The sequence below is a fragment of the Acanthochromis polyacanthus genome, chromosome 1 (genome assembly GCF_021347895.1).
Source record: "Acanthochromis polyacanthus isolate Apoly-LR-REF ecotype Palm Island chromosome 1, KAUST_Apoly_ChrSc, whole genome shotgun sequence".
Classification (NCBI taxonomy): Eukaryota; Metazoa; Chordata; class Actinopteri; family Pomacentridae; genus Acanthochromis; species Acanthochromis polyacanthus.
The window spans coordinates 6,354,018-6,374,498 of NC_067113.1; the positions used below are offsets into that span (position 1 = coordinate 6,354,018).

Here is a 20,481-nt window from a genome sequence, read left to right on the forward strand (position 1 = left end):
GTACAATCCTAATAACAAACTCACTCGTGCAGACAAAACATCTCTGCAGATGTAACATTGTTTTGTGTCACTAATTTAAACATTTGTGAAAAACAGCTGTTGTAAGGTTAATAGAGTCTCTAATGCTCATCCGTTATTATTTACAAATTATTTGGCAATTTCTGTATGTTATCTAACATTTATTTTGCAGTTAAAGTCATATAGTTTGCATTTATGGCTAATCTTAGACTCCGCCTGCGGGCTTCTTATGGCAGTTATACAGCTTTACCAACAGGCTGTACATAACTACAGAGTTTATATACAACGTTAATTTTCTTGCACCTTGAACACCGGAGATGGTCGGAACCCTGCCCAGCCAGTGTGGTTTCTACACGGACCTATTTCTCAAAGCCCACCTCCACCTCCTGTTTTGAAACAACGTGGATTGAGTTCGCTGGTGTGGAGCTGCTGTGTTATGTGTGACCAGACTCCTGCTGACTGTCAACAATGCAGATATCCAGTGTGAACGATGTGAAGATTTATAATTTAAGCCACGGAAAGTCTCTTCCGGAGGTAACACCTTCCTCCTCATACGTCCTTTTATGCCTTGAAATGTCCACTTACTGCTTACATTGAGTCTAGCCAACAGGCTAACACCGTTAGCTGTGTATTAAGGAATTATCAATGCCAAACTAACATTCACTAACACACCATCCCGATGTAACCTTTAATATAATTACAAGAGAAACTTCGCCATGTCGTAGAACTCTACAGTCATGGAAAAAAAATTAGTAACATGGAAAATGGCTAGCTATCGTCTCTTAAAAATAAACTCTTATGAGCTATTTTTTGTTGTTATTATCATTATATTAGTCCAAACAAATGTACCTTTAGTTGTATTAGGCATTAAAGTGAACAAGAACTGAACAAAACAAGAGTGGTCTAATATTTTTTTCCATGACTGTATTTAAGACTCCTCGTTTCAGCTTCCTTGATAACAAATCCTAATCAGCTCTATGTTGTTACTCCAGTGGCTCTCTGATCGGAAGAAAAGACAGCTACAAAAGAAAGATGTTGGTGAGTTGTCAGCTACAGTCTCATCCTCTTTAATTTTCTCCCTCATGTTTGTCAGTGTTCTGACTTTTGTCTTCCTATTTTGCAGACATCCAGCGCAGGATTGAGCTCATCCAGGACTTTGAGATGCCCACAGTGTGCACCTCTATCAAAGTGTCCAGGGATGGTCAGTTCATCCTGGCAGCAGGTAACACCAACTGTGCACAGTTACAGTTAAAGAACATATTCCTTAAAGGTGACAGTGATGTCACATGACGCTTCACGTATCTTCAGGTTTTGATTTGATATTTTTCAGGAACTTACAAACCCAGGATTCGCTGTTACGACACCTATCAGCTGTCCCTGAAGTTTGAGCGCTGTCTGGATTCTGATGGTAGGATGAGCGACACACCTAACTAATAATCTGCCTCCATGAGCCAGGTGGATTTTCTGATTATTAGCTTTCTGTCTGTTTTTCTCCAAGTTGTTGCCTTTGATGTCCTGTCTGATGACTACTCTAAGGTAAGACTTTTTAAAAACACTTCGTGCATGCTATAAGGGTACAACAATGGTAGTGACATGTTAGTGTTCTTTCTGAAATGAAGTATTAAACAATACCGTGTTGCTCCCCTTCAAATCTTTTAATTAGTAAATACTTCGGGACAAATACTTAATTGAACAATGCATGCAGCTTCATTGCTTCACTTTGTCAAATCTTTGAAAGTCAAACGGTGCAGACTGCTTTTGCTTCTAATCTGGACGACTCTTTTTAGCTTTTGCATCAATATCATCATTGATACAGCAATGTCCGCACAGTCGTGGAAAAAATTATTAGACCACCCTTGTTTTCTTGATTGTTTTTTTCATTTTAATGCCTGGTACCACTAAAGGTATATTTGTTTGGACAAATATAATGATAACAACAAAAATAGCTCATAAGAGTTTAATTTAAGCTGATATCTCACCATTTTCCATGCTTTGTGTTTTTACCAGTTGTTGTGTTTAAATTCACTATTTGTATTTGTGTGTGTGCGTGCAGTTGGTGTTTCTGCACGCCGACCGCTACGTAGAGTTCCACTCCCAACATGGTCACTACTACAAGACACGTGTTCCAAAGTTTGGACGGGACTTTTCTTACCACTATCCCTCCTGCGACCTTTATTTTGTAGGGGCAAGGTGAGACTGTAATTATACCTATCTTATATATTGAGACGTGTGTTCTTAGACTCATCCTGTCTAAGCTGATTGAGCCACACCAGTAACCGTTATTTTTGTTTTTTCCCCTTTTAGTTCAGAGGTGTACAGACTGAACCTGGAACAAGGGCGCTTCCTTAACTCACTTCAGACCGATGCAGTGTAAGTGTTACAGAATGTTTTCCCAGACTGTTGACTTTCAATGACGCTTTTATAATTTGGTGTGATCTGTTACTAAGTGATCAGTTCTTTGCTGTCATTGCCCTCAGCTGATGTCAATGACTCCTCCTTGTTGTGGTTTCCTTAACAGGGAGAACAATGTGTGTGACATCAACCCCGTCCATCATTTATTTGCCACAGGAACCTCTGAGGTGAGTGCCATGACAGGTTCTGTGTGAAATGACTTCAGTAAGAAGTCACCAGCTTTTGTTTTGTCTTTATTTAACTGATTTTCTTGTATTTGGTTAACAGGGGAGGGTCGAATGCTGGGACCCTCGTGTCCGGAACCGAGTGGGCCTGTTAGACTGCGCCCTGAGCAGCCTCAGTGAAGGAACAGAGTAAGTCACCATCTGCTGTACTGAGATGTTGAACGATGTCAGCTGACTTCAGCCTATCTACATATACATATACATCCAGCTGCATGACACCTTTGTCTAGTGTTTGTATCTGAGCTGCTGGAAAACAAGTGGCAGGCAAAAGAGCTACAGTATTTTTGTCTTTGTGGCTTTTACAACTTTAATTAGTTGATAAGGTCATATTCTGATTGTGCGTTTGTTGACAGGGTCCAAGGTTTGCCTTCCATCAGTGCGCTCAAGTTTAACGGCTCCCTGAACGTGGCTGTCGGCACCAGCACAGGACAGGTGGGCCAAACGATTCCTTCACTAGTAGAGAAACTGTGTTGTTTTTTTGACTTCATCAGTTGCTTTTTACTAATTCAAAAAGGCTTGACATGTATTATTTGAATGTCTTACACAGGCTGTTCACTTTACGTTCTTTCAGCTGTCAAACAGTGGTCGGAAACCCCCTTGACACCACTCTATCCTTGCATTTTCCACTGCCTTTCCGTTGCTGTTGTAAACTCTCAGCTGCCCACATGGCGTGAAATTCCCTCTCTTCTTCCTGTGATTAGCCAGCTCACAAAAACAGACTCCTCTAAAATGTGACTGTGCTCAAAATGAGTTCAGTTTTCTCTGAGAGGTCAAGCACTGAGCCCTTGTGAAGTGTTGGCCCTCAGTTCATCATTGACACAGAAACACTTAAAGACATCCTTCATTTCTATTCATTTTTGTCTCGCCGTTTGGCAGTTTACTTCAAAGAAAAATGTCATCCAAACCTGTAACATGAAACTAGACCAAGAAATACTGAAGCAGGTTCATGGATGACATCAGATGGGAGGTGTGAAACAGATATCAAATGTCAAGTAGCAATAGTAAACACAGCATTTATGAAAATGAAAAATATACTGACAACTAAGAAAGTAGCACGTAGGATTCTCAGCTGTTTCGACCGACCAGTTCTGATGTACGGCTGTGAATCTTGGAACATAAATAACAAGAAAAGCACTCAGAGAGCACAGTTCATTCCCCCATGGCTTTGTCAGAAATGCAGCATGTTTTTGTAGAAATGCATTTGTTTATTAGTTATTAACCACACCTGACGTGTACGTCAGCGGGGTTACTGCATTCGCTCGGTATCTGGTTGGCTGGCTGGCTGTATGTATGTATCTATGTATGTATGAGGAAGCAGGAGATTGGCAAGGGCCAGCAGACCATGTTGGGCTTCCTAAATAAACAGAACAGGTGTTTACCACTTTTTTTGCTTGCAAACTATGATTTGACATTACTAAAATTTACTGAAACAAATCCCATGAATGTAAACATTTCATAGATTTGTTCAATTACCTTTTATGAATGAATGAAATGACAGAATACAGGAGAAATGCTGCCCAGTTTTTTTTCATGTCTGGACTTGGAAACTATTCTGGGTGCTACCCATATCGATCTAATTTAGCCTTTTTCATTCATGCTCTAAATGATTGTAAATATTTTGTAAGATGAGTGAATTAATAAAATACAGGGGAAGTCCTGGCCAATTTTTTTTCACATCTGGACTTAGAAAAATATTCTGGGCATTTTGACTTTTAATTTATGTTCTGATCTGCTGTATAATAATCAATGACTTTCTGTTTTCAGAGCTAGCAGTCACTCAGCCACCAGCAGTCTGAGTGAATAAACAAAACATGATTTACTTACCATATATTGATGTTAGTTTGTTTCATTCCCAGAGCTGCCTGGAGTGCCTAGGTTCCCATAAGTCTATGATCCCGTAGTGAAGGTCTCACACAGTTATTAAATTAGGTTAATTAATATTTTCCCAAAACCAAACATACAGAAAGTGCACAACATCTATGCTAAACATGCAGTTATGTTACAAGCCAGACAGCATACTACAGAGGTTTACTAAGAGACCAGACACACATACTACTGGTGAAAGTGCAGTTTGCATGAAAATTGTTTACTTAAAACTCACATTTTGATGAAATGTACTTAAATACACAAATCACATGACAAAACCAAGTGCTAGAAAAATTTTAAATTACACAAATAAAATGCACCAGAGGCCACCAAATAGCACTAAAAAAATCAAAATTTTATCATAAGGAAAGACCTCAGGGTCTTCCTTTGTGTATATATATATATCACAACTGGAAGAATGAATGGGAAGAAGGGCCGAGGCAGACAGAGAAAGAAGATGATAGGCATCATGGCTACACATGAAACGGGCAACAGTCACAATTCAGAAAGCAGAAGATCAGATTAGATGGAAATAAATGATTGCCTATGCTGTATGGCATGGAGCCTGACTGATTGATTTGATAGTCTACTTCTTACAGAATTCATCCATCCATTCTCTATACACCGCTTTATACTCACTAGGGTTGCGGGGGGGGGTGCTGAAGCCTATCCCAGCTGACTCGGGCGAAGGCAGGGGACACCCTGGACAGGTCACCAGTCTGTCACAGGGCTACATATACAGACACACAGTCACACTCACATTCACACCTACGGACAATTTAGAGTAATCAATTAACCTCAGCATGTTTTTGGACTGTGGGAGGAAGCCGGAGTGCCCGGAGAAAACCCATGCATGCACAGGGAGAACATGCAAACTCCATGCAGAAAGATCCCAGGGCCAGTTACAGAATTTAGAGAATTTTAAATTTTTCTTTCCCCTTGTTTTTTTCTGAAAGGTGCTGCTGTATGACCTGCGTTCCAGCCAACCACTGCTTGTTAAAGACCACTTCTACAACCTGCCAATCAACTCTCTCAACTTCCACGATCAGCTGGACCTGGTTGTGTCCTCTGATTCCAAGATCATAAAAATCTGGAGTAAAGACACTGTAAGTAGGACCTGACCTTTCCGTGTCAATGATGTTGTAGGAAGGATTGATTTCATTTCTACATATTAGCACTTTTGATCAGAAGATTGTCCAAAATCTGTGCTTTGTCATTGTGTGGAAGTCAAGACGTCTTTCCAATGCTGATTATCCCTCTTGTATCTTATCTCTTCACCACAGGGCAAGCTCTTCTCCTCCATACAGCCTCAGGTCAACATCAATGATGTTTGCATGTACCCTAATTCAGGTGAGGAGAGAAACTGGGAAGGTGGAAAGTTTAGGGGAAGTTAAAAACATCACTGCAGCAGAACGTCTATTGTGAATATCTTCTGTACTGTTTACAGAAATAGGACAGAAAACTACGAAGTGAACCAAAATCAAAATAACAGCTTAAATGTTTTGATGCATCCCTGTATTAGCCTACAAATATGAACAGAAATGATTTCTTTATGGTTACTGGTTTCCTAAAACAAGTTCTTGAGTGCACGTATGCAGCTTCTTTCCACCTCTGGGTGGCGCCAACTTACTGTCCTTTACACACAGTTTGACTTCACACTTTGTCTTTGCTTTCATTGGCAGTCAGTCGATACGAGAGCAAACAGTAACAAACCTATGATGAACACTGAAGTCATTGGAATCATTGGGTTTCGACTGACTTTTGTTTAAGGCTTTCTTAATGAGGTTTCATCTCTAAAACTGTCATAGAGCACTAACTTGAAGACATTTCTCAGCATTATTCAGCTCACAGATTCACATGCTTTTGGCCTCCACAACAGCTTTCTATGTCTCTCTGTATAGTTTTTAGGAGTCCAAATGGACTCTCAGTATGGCAGCCTGTTTTAACATGTCTGAGTTTGATGAACCACAATCACAATCAATCATTTTGACTGGTCTGATTTTTTTATTCCAGATTTCTATGGTCATTCGTCATAGTCAAGACAACAGTTAGAGATTTCTGTAACTTGGTTTTGACCAGTCAGTTGCAGAAATCTCCTTTGTCATTATTGGCTAAATATCCCATCTCATCGTGTCAGTCAAAGGAACGGTGATCGCTGTGGTTGATAAGATTGCAAGAAAGTGCCATGAAATAGAAAGAGCTTAACACCAAGGAGTTTGTAGAGAACAAGAGCTTCCTTCATGAGACACTTGTGGTCAAAATTTGCCAGAACTTTTGCCTCAAGCTGCTGTGACATAGCAGGAAAATGCTTTGTCATATACAATTTCGACTGAAGTGCAGAAATATGATGAAAAGCAAGTTTCCTCTCACTTTCTCTGGCATAGCTACAGATATCTGTAGCTATGCCAGATATCTAGAATTGAGAGGATTTAAAGACAAGTTGAAGTAGGATTGCGAATAGTAAGACTTAGACTATTAAATATTTAACATTTAAAACTGCTTGCCGTACCTTCAGATATATAAGACGAGAATCAAAATACGAAAAGGCAAATCTTGCCACTGTGCAGCCATCTTGGTAAGGGCTTAGAGCAGTTATTTTGGGTAAACTAGAACAAATGAATGAGAGAGCCATAACTGTAACTTTTAATGATCGCCTGGACATAAAAACGGCACATACACAGTTACTGATCAAAACTGCTTAAAAAGTTTGATGACTTTGGCCCAAAGTAAGATCTGTAAGGTGTTTTTCTGTCCAGGTTACACTTCTGCTATGAATGTTCATATCATGTGTTTTGATCACTGTTTTCCACACTCTTGGCCTTCTCTCAGTGAGCTTCATGATGTAGTCACCTGAAATGGTTTTCACTTCACAGGTGTGCCTTGTCAAGGTTAATTTGTGGAATTTCTTGCCTTTAAAATGGGGTTGGGACCATCGATTGTGTTGTGCAGAAGTCAGGTTGGTCCACAGTTGACGGCTCTATTTGACAACCGTTAGAATCCGTATTATGGAATGAACCAATCAGCTAAGAAAAGAGAAACGAAAGTCCATCATTACTTTAAGAACTGAAGGTTAGTCAGTCTGTAAAATTGCAAAAACTTTGAAGTGCAGTCGCAAAAACCATCAAGCGCTATGATGAAACTGGTTCTCATGAGGACCACCCCAGAAAAGGAAGACCAAGAGTCCCTTCTGATGCTCAGGATAAGTTCATACGAGTCCCCAACCTCAGAAATCACAAGTTAGCACCTCAAATTAGAGCCCAGATAAATGCCACACAGAGTTCTAGCAGCAGACACATCTCTACATCAACTGTTCAGAGGAGACTGACCAATCAGGCCTTTATGGTCAAATAGCTGCTAAGAAACTACTACTAAGGAAAAGCAACAAGCAGAAGAGATCTGTTTGGGCCAAGAAATACAAAGAATGAACATTAGACCAGTAGAAATCTGTGCTTTAGTCTGATGAGTCCAAATTTGAGATCTTTGGTTCTACCTGCCATCTTTGGGGTCAGTAAATTCTTCTTTAGATTTTTATTCAGGATTGTTTAGGTGGGTACTCTCGCCCTTAAAACCTCTCTGATAGAACTAAATTGAGTGTTTACCCTTCACAGAAAAGCTCTTTTAATAACTGCACTGTTTCGGTCCTCACATTGCCTTTCACCCGGTGTCTCATTAACAGGTATGCTCTTCACTGCCAACGAAGATCCCAAGATGAATACATTCTACATCCCAGTGAGTACAGACGCTTTTACATGCTTACACATAGGACCTTACAATTCACATCCTGCTCACCAGATGCTGGGCTCATGTCATGGCACAGTTACGGATTTTTGAAGTTAGAGCATATACACTACCATTCAAAAAGTTTGGGGTCACTTAGAAATCGTTATTTTTAAAAGAAAGGTGGTTTTTAATGAAGATGACATTAAATGAATCACTAATCCAGACATTGTTAATGTGGTGAATGACTATTCCGGCTGGAAACAGCTGAATTTTAAAGTAATATCTCCATAGGGGTAAAGAGGAACATTTCCAGCAACCATCACTCCTGTGTTCTAATGCTACATTGTGTTAGCTGATGCTGTTGAAAGGTTAATTGATGATTAGAAAAACCTCAGTTATATTAGCACATGAATAAAAGTGTGGGTTTTCATGGGTGACCCCAAACTTTAAAATGATAGTGTGCACCAGCTGTGTGTACAGGTCTCAGTGTTCCAGGTGACGGTTTAAGGACATGTTGGAGCAATGATTAGAGGAGTGAATGGGCTGTTTGTTTTCTCTTGGTAATCTGATGCTCACAAGGCCACAGCATAATGAGTAAAGCCGGAGAAAGCTTGTTGTCACCAACAGTCTGTTCTGTGACTCAGTATGATCTTACTGAGAATGTCTGTAGACAGTAAACTAGACTTTGCTTTGTGTAAATGAGTGCATTCCAGGCATGATGGACATGGATGTGGTACAATTTGGGCCTTCTGTCCTATATTAGACAAAAAAGGTGAATATGTCATTTTACTTGACATTGTATTTGTATTTATTACCGCCCGGCAAAACTGCGTTTTCCGGAAGGTATTGTTTTCAGCTGCATGGTCTTGCTTGCTTGCTTGTTTGTAACAATTTGGTTTCCGCGCGATAACGCCATAAAATATTGATGTAGCCTCACCATATTTGGTACACAGGTGTACCATAATAAGACACAGGTCAAGTTCGCATTTGGTGACCGTGACCTCATTTTCAAGGTCACAGGGGTCATCTTTGTCACCGGGCGGTCCAAGTTTGGTAAAACTTCTAGTTTATTAAATGATTTTCCATGAAATATTATTTTTAATTAATAATATCTATTGATCTAACAATTCAAACAATATGAAGAAAAATGTATGTTTTAAGAGTCTTGCCTTTGAAGATGCCAGTTTTCTGTGTATTTGCCTCCTTGCAGTGCACAACATTACAAATAATTTTCTGACAAATGCTGCTCAGACTGAACATGCTGATTTGGACTACTGCTTTCTGTGTGGAGAGCAACTGTTGATGTGTTTGAACAACCTACCATCAATGTTTCTGCAACTTTTTCTGTGTAGAAAAACTGCTGTGAGCTCTCGGCTCCTCATGTAGTCCAGCTGGAGGTTTTATCAGCTATGCAGTGATGAAACTAAAGAATGACAGAGACCTGGACCCTGTTGACTTTGGCCTCAGTGAAGTGACGTCATTGTGTGTGTGAACTAATTGCTGAGTCCATTCCATCCATGCTTGGAGTCTGCGTCAATGTTGAGGTGTTTAGGATTTTTAGGGATGACAAATATTTGAACTTATTCAAACATTTGAAGTACGCAGAGAGAATAGAATAGAACAGAATAGGTTTTTATTGTCACTGTTACAAAAAACACTGAAAACCAGTTTGGCACTCTGTATTAGCAGCAATAAAAAATAAATTATATAAAGCAATAAATCACCGGCTTGTGATGGAAAGGTAAATATACATAGGTGTGGCTCAATAAACACTCCAGTCTATAGTTGTTTAAACCTCCAGTGTTTAGTGGAAAGCTGTTAGGTGCGACTGACTTAAAAGTTGATCACTATAATTTATGGGTCATTCCAGAATTGGGGGACATTTGGGCTTAAAATTTTGAAAAATGAACCTTTTCTTTTACAATTTTCTGCTACATATTCATCAACAAGAAAAGCACACAGAGAGCGCAGTAGATGACCGAGGCTGCTCAGTGGTTGCATGATTTCCGACAGATAAGTCTCGATAAGTCTTCAGTGGTGGATTTGTAGTAGGATCGCAATCATGTGATCATCAACAGGCAGCTGACGTAGCGTTCACTCATTGTCATATTAACAGTGCTGCTGTGCTGCTATCTTAGCCTAGCCGCGTTAGACCCAGGTCTGGAAGACGCAAGGGTCTAGGAACTCTCGACAGGGAGGGAGGCGGGCTAAAAGGTTGTCTTTCAGATCACTCTGCAGCAATCGGGTAGGTATACAATAGGGATGTGCGCGACTAGTCATTTAATCGTTTAACCGCCTACTCATTTATTAAACATAGCAGGGGCGCTCGACCTCCGGATGACATGTTAATTTCTCCAAACCTACACCGCCTGTCCATCCGTCCGTCCGTCCTTTTTTTCAACCCCCGCTATCCTCCTCATCATTAGCGGTGTTTTGACCACTCCAGCTACACCCACCATGTCCCCTCCTGCCACCTGGACCCGGTGAAGCAAAACATCGACTCCAGTATGTGCTGGTTGTGGACTGTCATGGCGCACCGACCCGCTGCCGTTACGCACAGACGCAGCGGCACTTTCTGTCTCAGTGGACGACTGAACATCTTCATCAGAGGGTGAATATTCCTCTTCAGAATATGAGTAAGCCATTACTTGACAAAGTACTTTGTCAGCGTTGACCAGACCTCTCGGTATGGTGAGTTTTCTCACTCTAAAATGTGCCGTCTTACGCTCTGATACGCTCCGACGGCGAGTCTCGTCTCCTCGGTTTTCAAACTCTGTAAGCTCCAAAACTTTGAATGAAAACACGCCCACAACTGATGCTCAGATTGAAGTTCCAGATGTCCGCCATCTCCTGGTGTACAGTACATGAGGCAGTATATTTGAAGCTATGGCTTGTTAAGTTCAGCAATGTTGCTTGTCGCAATATTGCGACTTTGGCGCTTAAACGGTTAAATTGCAAGTTTACCGAACCGACTAGTCGGTTTGGAAATTAGTCGAAATTCCCATCCCTAGTATACAACCAATCAGTGCAACGAATAGGCTGACGTAGTTCCTAGAGTGCCGGAAATCAGAGGATGCGGTAGTTCGGTGAAGCCTTATTTATGCAGTCAATGGGTGAAGCTCAAGTATATTACAGACATGTTAACAGAAAGATTATTCAGAGTCGGTGCTAATGGAGCTCAACGACTGTTTTCGTTTTTGTTGTCGACCCTGGCAGAGAATTAAATTCGTTGCTGTGGGTTGTCTAGCACGGCCAGGCTAGTTGTTTCCGGTTGTTTCTGTCAGAATCGTCGCGCCTCTGTCGTCACTTAGTTACGCTTGCCTTCTGACTCTACACTTCATGGTGATTCGTCGGCCAGTTTTAGGAGCATCCAACCTTGAGGCTTACTGAGGGTAACTAGACCCACCCTGGCAGAGAATTAAATTAGTTGCCGTGGGTTGTCTAGCGCGGCTAAGCTACCGCTATCTCACAGTGACACAGAAATCTTTACCAAATCCGTGGATCCAGAATATAAGCCACATCACTGCCAAATCTAATCCCTTGGTCCATGTGTCATTTCTGACATTTCCTGAAAATTTTATCCAAATCCTTCCTTCTGTTTTTGAGTAATGTTGTGCACGGACAGATTAACAGACTAACAGACAGACAAATATGTGCTGATCATCACATAACTCCGCCACGTTCCTTGATGGAGTAATAATTTGTAATAAACTATCAACTACTGAATTTCCCTTCGGGGATGAATAAAGTGATTCTATTCTATCAACGGGTTGACTGGCTCAGCTTACACATCAGTTGTACCATTTATATTCTATGTTTTATTTGTTGTTTGCAAACCCTACTCTAACCACAGTAACAGGGTTTTATCTCAGGAGTAGAAGCTAGATATTTAGCTAGCTGTTACCAAGAGGGCAAATTTACTGGTGGAAAAAAAGTAGAAAGATTTAAATTTAAAAAAAAAAAAAAAAGTCTTTTCCCGACAATATGAAGTAGAATGAGACATTCAGTGAAGGCTGACTATGTTATGAAAATATGAAAAATAGAAGAGAGGACATAGCTTTGCTCTACCCATTCTTTTGGAAAGCTGTTTGATGATGTTAATTCTAGCATTACATGTTTTCTTCTTCTACCAGCTAAAAAGGTTATGCTAACATGTTGCAGGACACATGTTCCATGCATGAGCATTATTATCTAAAATATTATGTTGATTAAAAAAATGTTCCTTTGAGTCAAAGCCTGTGTCATTTCTGGTCAAAAAACTTGCTGATTGAATAAAAGTAACTTTAAATCAAAATTTGCCATAATAATTTTGGGCTTGACTGTATTTACCTTTACTAATAAATGACATGATAGAAACATGAGCATATCTCAGCAGGAGAATTTCCAGCACACAGAAGTGACACTTGTGGATGGTGAAAAGAAATAGTGATTGTTATTGTTGTAAACGTATTACATTTATACTTTTCATTGTAAAAAAAAAAAAAAAAAAAAGGATTGTTCAACCTGTGAAGCAGTAACACTTCTGCTGCTTTCAGGTTTTTACTGTATGATCAGTTTGGTTTACACGTCAGCAAAACTTCATGATTCTTTGAGAAAAGGGATGTGTCATTCATTTCTGACTGGAATGGAAACATGACCCAGGACAGTTGCTCTATTTTTGTTTCAACAAATACATGGCAGGTTTCGTACTTACTCAACAGTCTAAATCTGAACCAAGCACGTGTGTGTGTGTGTGTGTGTGTGTGTGTGTGTGTGTGTGTGTGTGTGTGTGTGTGTGTGTGTGTGTGTGTGTGTGTGTGTGTGTGTGTGTGTGTGTGTGTGTGTGTGTGTGTGTGTGTGTGTGTGTGTGTGTGTGTGTGTGTGTGTGTGTGTGTGTGTTTTTAGGCTCTGGGCCCTGCGCCGCGGTGGTGCTCCTTCCTTGACAATCTAACAGAGGAGCTGGAGGAGAGCCCAGAGAGCACAGTGTATGATGACTACAAGTTTGTCACCCGGAAGGACCTGGATAATCTGGGTGAGACCTCACTGCCTTCATTTTAACTCCCAAACTTCACAGCATGTGGAATAAATCACCTCAAAGTTATACAGGCAATACAGCCAAAAAACATCCCTAAAGCAAACATGCAATTTGTGCATTGACTCTTTAAGTTAGAAAGCAAGAGATCACTGTACAAAGAGAGAGTTTAATCCCAACCCAAAACTATGAATCAGTGTGAGCCGCTCCGCCGCCTTGGGGGTTAGCTGACTGGCTAGACTATCTAAGTAGAGGCCCTGGGAATGATTGAGAGGCTTTAGGTAAGAAAAGTGGTGTGTGGGGGTGGGAGCAAGGAGGGTCGAGGGAGTGGACTGTGGATGGGTTGAATGAACATTGGAATGCAGGCTCAGCAGTAAAGAGATCAAATGACAAGAAGCAGAAAGGTGGTTGGCTGATGTGGAATAAAAGCAGGGAAGGGGGCAGGCAGGGGAACAGCAGTGTTGATTTACAGGAGCCGCTTAATGTGGCCCTGTTATGTAACCGTGAGGCAGCCTGCGTGGACTGAGTGCATACACCGGTGGAAGTTCCTGAAAAGAGCAACTTACTTTACATACTCGTCATCTCCATCTACATGCACTCACACGCTTGCAGACTGACATACCAAATATATGTTCTGACAATCGCCCCAACCCATGCTGCCGCCTGTCATGCTTCAGAGCGAATGATCTCAGGGTGGAGGTACTTAGAAATTTGATTCAGTACTACTCCAATGACATTGCAACGGTTGCATAAATATGACAGAATGTAATGGCCCCTATTTTCATCAGCAATTCAGTTTCATGTAGATAGCACCAATTCACAACACAAGTCATCTCAGAGCACTTCATACATAGAAGTCAAGACTTTACAGTTTTATAGAATTAAGAGAAACCCAATACATCCTATAATTCCCTTCAAACAACCTCTTGGCAGCAACAAAAAAATCTTGTGTTTAACAGAAACAAACTTCAGACAGACTCAGTTTCAGAGACTGCAACCATCTGCATCATTCAGTAGACAAAAGTAAGACTAGAATATAATGCAAAACTTCATTCTTCCACTTTTAGAGTACTTAGAGATATCTAGTACAGTATCTTGTGCCATAAAAAAATGGCAACCAATAGGATCTACTCTTTGTTTTAAGCCAATCAGTCAAGCATCTTCAATAAAATTAAAAGTCCAAGATAGTATGACTTGCTTGTCATTCTCAGAACTGTGACTCCAGCAGAAGGAGGTTGGTCAACCTGTGAGCCATTACATGCAAAGCTATTTAAGTTGCATCTATAGGACACATACCTACGATTTGACAATATATAACTTTTTGGTTGTGTTTATTCAATTCATTTCTATTTTCAATGACACATTTTAAAGCTTTCTTACGCATACATTTTTGACTTTAATAAAATAATTATTTTTCTCCTAAACTGTACTTAGACACTAGCCTAGCCGCGCTAGACAACCCACGGCAACGAATTTAATTCTCTGCCAGGGTGGGTCTAGTTACCCTCCATAAGGCTCGAGGCTGGATGCTCCTAAAACTGGCCGGACCAATCACCATGAAGTGTAGAGTCAGAAGGCGGGCGTAACGAAGTGACGACAGAGGCGCGACGATTCTGACAGAAACAACCGGCGCACAATAAACAGTTATCTTTCGACTCGGCTTTGGCCACAGCCCTTAAAGATTTGAAGCTAAAATTCAACTTGAAAGATAAACAAAGGACGGCACTGAAGTGTTTCATTGAGAAGAAAGACGTATTTGGACTTATGATGACGGGATATGGCAAATCCTTAATATACTAGTTGGCTCCGTGGCTCCGCTGGTTGGGAAGCTAATGGGACTAATGGGCCACAATCCGCTGGTGCTCTCGGAACTACGTCAGCCTATTTGTTGCGTTGATTGGTTGTATACCTACCCAATTGCTGCAGAGGGATTTGATAGACAACCTTTTAGCCCACCTCCCTCCCTGTCGAGCTTCCCTAGACCCTTGTGCCATCAGAAACATGGGTGTAGCATGGTTAGGCTACTTAGACACAGCAATGCTTTGAGCTAAGTGTTAGCATGCTAACGTGCTGATGTTTGGCAGGTATGTTCTCCATGGTTACATCTTAATTTAGCGTGCTAACATTTGCTATTGAGCACAAAATACAAAGTGCAGTTGACAATGAAAGGAACATCGATAGTTCTGCAGAACAATGTTTGACACCTAAAGATGTTGTGAGTGAAAGAATCACCAGAAGTTTCTACAATTCATCCCATAGTCAACATGACCATAGTAAATCGATGTCATGGCACCCAGTAACTAAGACCTTTACCCTAAACAACAAATAGGCACCTCAGAGGAAAAGACAGAGAATCAACAAAGTCATTTGGATTCAGCCTCTGGAAACCAAGAGTGTGTGTACCAAATTTTGTGCGAGTCAGTTTTGAAATGATCGAGAAATTTCACTGAACGGGAATCAAATCCAATCTTTTAATTGCTAAATTAAGATTGTGGGGATAAGCAACATCGTTCATCCTTAAGGCACCAGAAATCCACATCAAATTACACACATTCCATTAAGTAATAAGAACGGTGTTTCAGTAATTCACTGTCTACCAGTATATGTCTGACTCAACCAAAAAGTCTTAACATATTTCTGCCCATAGTTACATTTTTCCTCATATATACATATAGCTTTATTTTGTAAATGTGCATATTTGTCGTGGGCTGCACAGTGGCTTGGTGGCTAGCACTTTAGCCTTGCAGCTAGAAGATCCCCGGTTCACCTCCCAGGCTTCCCAGGATCTTTCTGCATGGAGTTTACATGTTTTCTCTGTGCATTTATTGTACAGAGACCTTTATTGTTTGTTTTTCCTTATTTATGTCAGGTTTGTCTCACCTGGTGGGATCATCTCTCCTTAAAGCCTACATGCATGGCTTTTTCATGGACATTAGACTTTATCACAAGGTATAGTATCAACCACTGTCTCACCTTCTTATATGTCTCGGATATCTTTTTGTCAAGAGCTGTTGAATCCAGATTGAACATAACATTACACACAAAAGCTACTGTAAATGTTAAATTTGATGGATTTGCTGTTTGGCTTGACCACAGGTCAAAAGCATGGCAAATCCTTTTGCATACGAAGAGTATCGCAAGGACAAGATCCGCCAGAAGATTGAAGAGTCCAGAACCCAGAGAGTGCAGGTGAAGGTAAGAGACATAATTTTGCCATCTTTCCGTAGAGTTACAGTTTCACTGATTTTTTTTTTTTTTTTTAAAGAGCAGAACTGTTTAGATCCTGAAGAAGTTATAACGGACAAAATCAGGCCAAACCCATATTTTTGATTCTTTCTTGTTCACTACACATACTTATAATTTTCTTTCTGGTATTTCTTATCACATTTTGTCACATTTTATGGTGCAGTCCTTCTGTTAATAATATGCATGACTATTTTTGGAGTAGAATGTACCAGTCAGACTGGATTGCACTGGTCGCTGCAGGCTTAGACTACAGCAAAATACAAAGGCACTGAACAACACACCCTGTCACAATGCTTTCTGAGGTGGAAAAACTAATTACCTCTAGAAATTAATTGAGTTTTTTTAATGATGTCAGAATATGTTTTTGTGCTTCACAATTCAAACTGATGTGTTGATCCTGGCCACTAGCTGTGTGTGTAATCACATTTGCTCTGACTGAGACAGAAGCTGCCTAAGGTGAATAAGGAGCTGGCTCTCAAGCTGATGGAAGAGGGTGACGATGAAGCAGAGCTGACTTCTAGGACAAAGAAGGGCAAGGTAGGAGAACATGATTACAAAATTCACCACTTTTTGTGCTCTGCAAAGATTGATTCTGAAGATATTGTGTTTGTTCTTTGTATTCTGTCGGGCAAATGTACATTAGTATTGAGTCTGTGTTTTATGAAATGTGGCTCAGTTGAAATTCAAACGAAGATGTGCTTTCCGTCTCAGACTGATCTACTTAACCTTTCCACCATTTCCACTTTTTCAAACCTGCAGGCTCTCCCCAGCATCCTGGGAGACGACCGTTTCAAGGTGATGTTTGAAAACCCAGACTACCAGGTAGACGAGCAGAGCGATGAGTTCCGCCTGCTCAACCCCATCGTCTCCAAGGTGGGACAAAAACGGAAAAAGAAGCTGCGCCTACTGGCTCAGCAGGATGCCACTTCCCAACAGGTATTTATGAGCTTTGTTGTTTGCTACAATTACTGCCCCGGAATGGAATCTTGTGTTAGGTAGTTTCTGGGGATTCAGTTATGCAAGTATTCTGTAACTCACACTGTTTGACATTTTTCCACGATTTTAGTGGTTTATGCCCGAGGCAAGTAGCGTGACTGAATAGTGTCTTTTTTTGATTTATATCTCGGAAAAAGTGCGACGGTAGTTCCATCTCCGTAGTCCCTCCAGACATGATCATATGTTTTTCTTTTGTTTACCGACCTTAGCTAGCAAGCTGTTTCCGCACACTCTGTTTTCTTGAGACTGTGTAAGATGAAGGGTCAGACGTGTACTTAGGGTGCAGAAAGCAGATGAGTGACCTTTGCTGTACCACATCTTTGTCCAGGTGGCTGACGATGAGGAGGAACCAGAGGGACGAGCCAGTTCTGAGGAGGAGAGCTCGGACGACGACAAGAGCTGGGTGGAGGAGGTGAGGGAGCAGCGGAGGTTGTTGCGACAGGAGGACAGAGACCGCCGACGGCAGGAGAGGAAGGAAGCAGACCGCAACACTGTCCTGCTGGAGAGAGAGCAGAATGGAGGAGAGAAAACCTCAAACATGGCTACGAGCAAGAAGACGAGCCAGCCTCAGTTTTATCAGATCAAAGCCGGGGAGGAGTTCCGAAGTTTTAATGACATGGCCCGCAAGCAGAAGCTGCAGAAGTACGTCTTTTTGTAACGTATTAAATAGAACTGAGTACTATCATTCAGATTGCTTCAGGGTGTGCAGCTGTTGAAAGTTGGAATCACCTGTTCTGTTTCCTCAAACTTAAGTAATATACAGAAACATGCATAAGACTTAAAGTCAGCACATTACAGAGCAGCGACTATCATACCATCTATCAGCGTCCTAATACTCTGTGACTGTGCTCTGTGTATATCGCTTCTGTTGTGTCTGAGGATCATGTGTGTTCTGCTAGGGCTTCTCTGGAGGACCGCCTGAAGATGGAGGAGTACTCTGGAGTCAGCAACGTGGCCGACACTGCAGTGGGCAGCAAACAGCTGACATTCACTCTCAAAAAGGTACACAGCTAATGCAGTGCATCACCCATTATCTGTCCTGTAAATCTTCCTGATCGTTCCATGATTCAAAGCAGTAGAGTGGAAATATAAAACTCCTAATGTACTGTACACCAGCTGGTCCAACTGTCCAAGGGGATGAAAATGTTGCCAAGGGAGCAGTTTCTACATGTTTTACACAAAACAAATGCCGCTCCAGGTTGTGAGGTCATCAAGCAATGCTACAATAAACATTCTAGCACTAGAGATTCACATTAAACTGATAAACTCTTAACTCCATATTGAAAACTAGACAAACTGTGTCTGTCTTCCCAAACATTTTCTCATCCAGACTTGTCCAGTCTTCTGCTGCTGTTTTTCCTCATTGCAGTGTTTTATTAATGTAACAGCAAATTGCTCCATTTTGTTTCTATCAGCTTCCCAATTAGATCCTGTTGAGGTTGTGCCTGATGGCTCCCACAGGCTTCATAGTCTTAACAAGAGAAGCCCTCAGAGAGCGCAGTACTCCACCAAGGCTGCTCAGTCATTGTATGATTTCTGACGGATGAAATCTTTAAACAATTTGTGCGCGATGAGCGATGTGGGCCAAAGTCGAAGGGAAGAGACGACCTCCGAATATTCCTATTTTCGTCTGAAAATAGGAAGGAGGGGGGTGGGTGATCACAGACATATGTGTACATGTTTATGTGATCACACGACGGGATGAACCGATATGAATCGATGTGGACCGAAGGCGGAGAGAAGACAGTAATTGCCAGGCGAATATTCGGATACCAAAATTAATATCCGGATACCGCCGGAGCGAACGAATATTCGGGTCCAGCCCTATTATATTACGGTATTATATAGTCTGAGATTAGAGAGAAGAATTTGTGTGAAGCTTCTCTTTGTGTGTGATGCAACCTGATTTCATAGGCTGTTAGGATTTTAAATTCCTGTAGTGTTGAGTTGAGCCTAAGTCATTGGTCATCAGGTGTTCGAATCATGCAAAGTTTATTTAACACGCATAATTCTGTCATCTGCAGTCGGAGCAGCAGAGGAAGCAGCAGCAGGCAGAGCGGGATCACCACGAGGAGAGGAAGAAGCTGAGGCGCTCGGCCGGACACCTGAGCAGCCGCCGTGGGAGAGGCTGGGGCGGCAGAGGAAGAGGCCGACACCAAGGAGTCTTCGCTCTGTAGTCAAAGTCAAGTAGTTTATGGCAGTTATCTTCATCTACAGAAGATTATTTTAATGAATTGAAGCTCTAAGCAGTGGTGAAAAGGTTGGAGACGTACTGCACAACGGCAGAAGGCAAAGACTGACATTGCTGAACAGATAAGCCTGTCCTGCTCCTGGGGGTCTGGATCATGGGTTCACCTGCTCTCTGCAAATTAATGACATTAAAAAAATACCTGTGTGACTGCCCGTATGAATATAACGCAAGGTCATTATCCATAAGTACTGCGACTGCATACATTTTAGCAGGGGTGGCCCCAGGAGGAATTAGACACGGAGAGCTGAAAGGACTTGACCTGCTTTGTCTCTGGTGTCGAGTTTCTCAAAACCGCTGCTCTCTGGAGTCTGTTTCAATTAATAAAAAGGAATGTATGTGGAACAGAAGTGTAGGATTTTTTATGCTGTTTGATATCAATTTATATTTGGTACAACATTTGCTTGTCTGTATTGTTTTTATTTCTGAGTGTTAAAATGGCTCCAAATATCTAAACACAAACTCATGCATGCTTCATTTGCAGCAGATTACTACCTAATTGCGTCAGTCCTAAGAGGGAGGAGGAGAGAAATGTGAATGAGGCAAGGTTTTTTTTTTTTCCCTTTTCCCCGCCAACATCTGCAGTTCTTTGAAACAGGACTCCCTGGGTGTCCTTCCCAACCCCCAGTGTGCTGATGGTGTGAACCCCCTCTGCTCCAGCATTGGCCCATTTCAAATGTGAGGGAGGTCTGTTTGAGCCCTCAGCATGCCGACCCTTGCCCCAGGTTCATTTGAACTCA

The 20,481-nt window shown here is 41.4% G+C and overlaps 1 protein-coding gene across 1 annotated transcript; it reads left to right on the forward strand.

Moving 5' to 3' along the window:
* The first annotated feature begins 200 nt into the window (after positions 1-200).
* On the forward strand, positions 201-20,140 carry nol10 (nucleolar protein 10). Its single transcript, XM_022217240.2, has 21 exons — positions 201-552; positions 1,011-1,056; positions 1,142-1,240; positions 1,349-1,426; positions 1,517-1,554; positions 2,072-2,208; positions 2,323-2,388; positions 2,537-2,597; positions 2,698-2,783; positions 3,008-3,086; positions 5,477-5,626; positions 5,804-5,870; positions 8,197-8,249; positions 13,125-13,251; positions 16,121-16,200; positions 16,348-16,446; positions 16,942-17,034; positions 17,257-17,433; positions 17,822-18,135; positions 18,393-18,495; positions 19,518-20,140. The coding sequence occupies exons 1-21, from the start codon at positions 487-489 to the stop codon at positions 19,668-19,670; spliced, it is 2,172 nt and encodes a 723-aa protein (XP_022072932.2). The 5' UTR covers positions 201-486; the 3' UTR covers positions 19,671-20,140.
* Positions 20,141-20,481: the final 341 nt, after the last annotated feature.

Coding starts and splice junctions, on each gene's coding strand:
- nol10 (XM_022217240.2), top strand. CDS start 487: ATGCAGATATCCAGTGTGAACGATGTGAAGATTTATAATTTAAGCCAC. Junction 553..1,010: donor ACGGAAAGTCTCTTCCGGAG/GTAACACCTTCC, acceptor TTGTTACTCCAG/TGGCTCTCTGATCGGAAGAA. Junction 1,555..2,071: donor TGTCTGATGACTACTCTAAG/GTAAGACTTTTT, acceptor GTGTGCGTGCAG/TTGGTGTTTCTGCACGCCGA.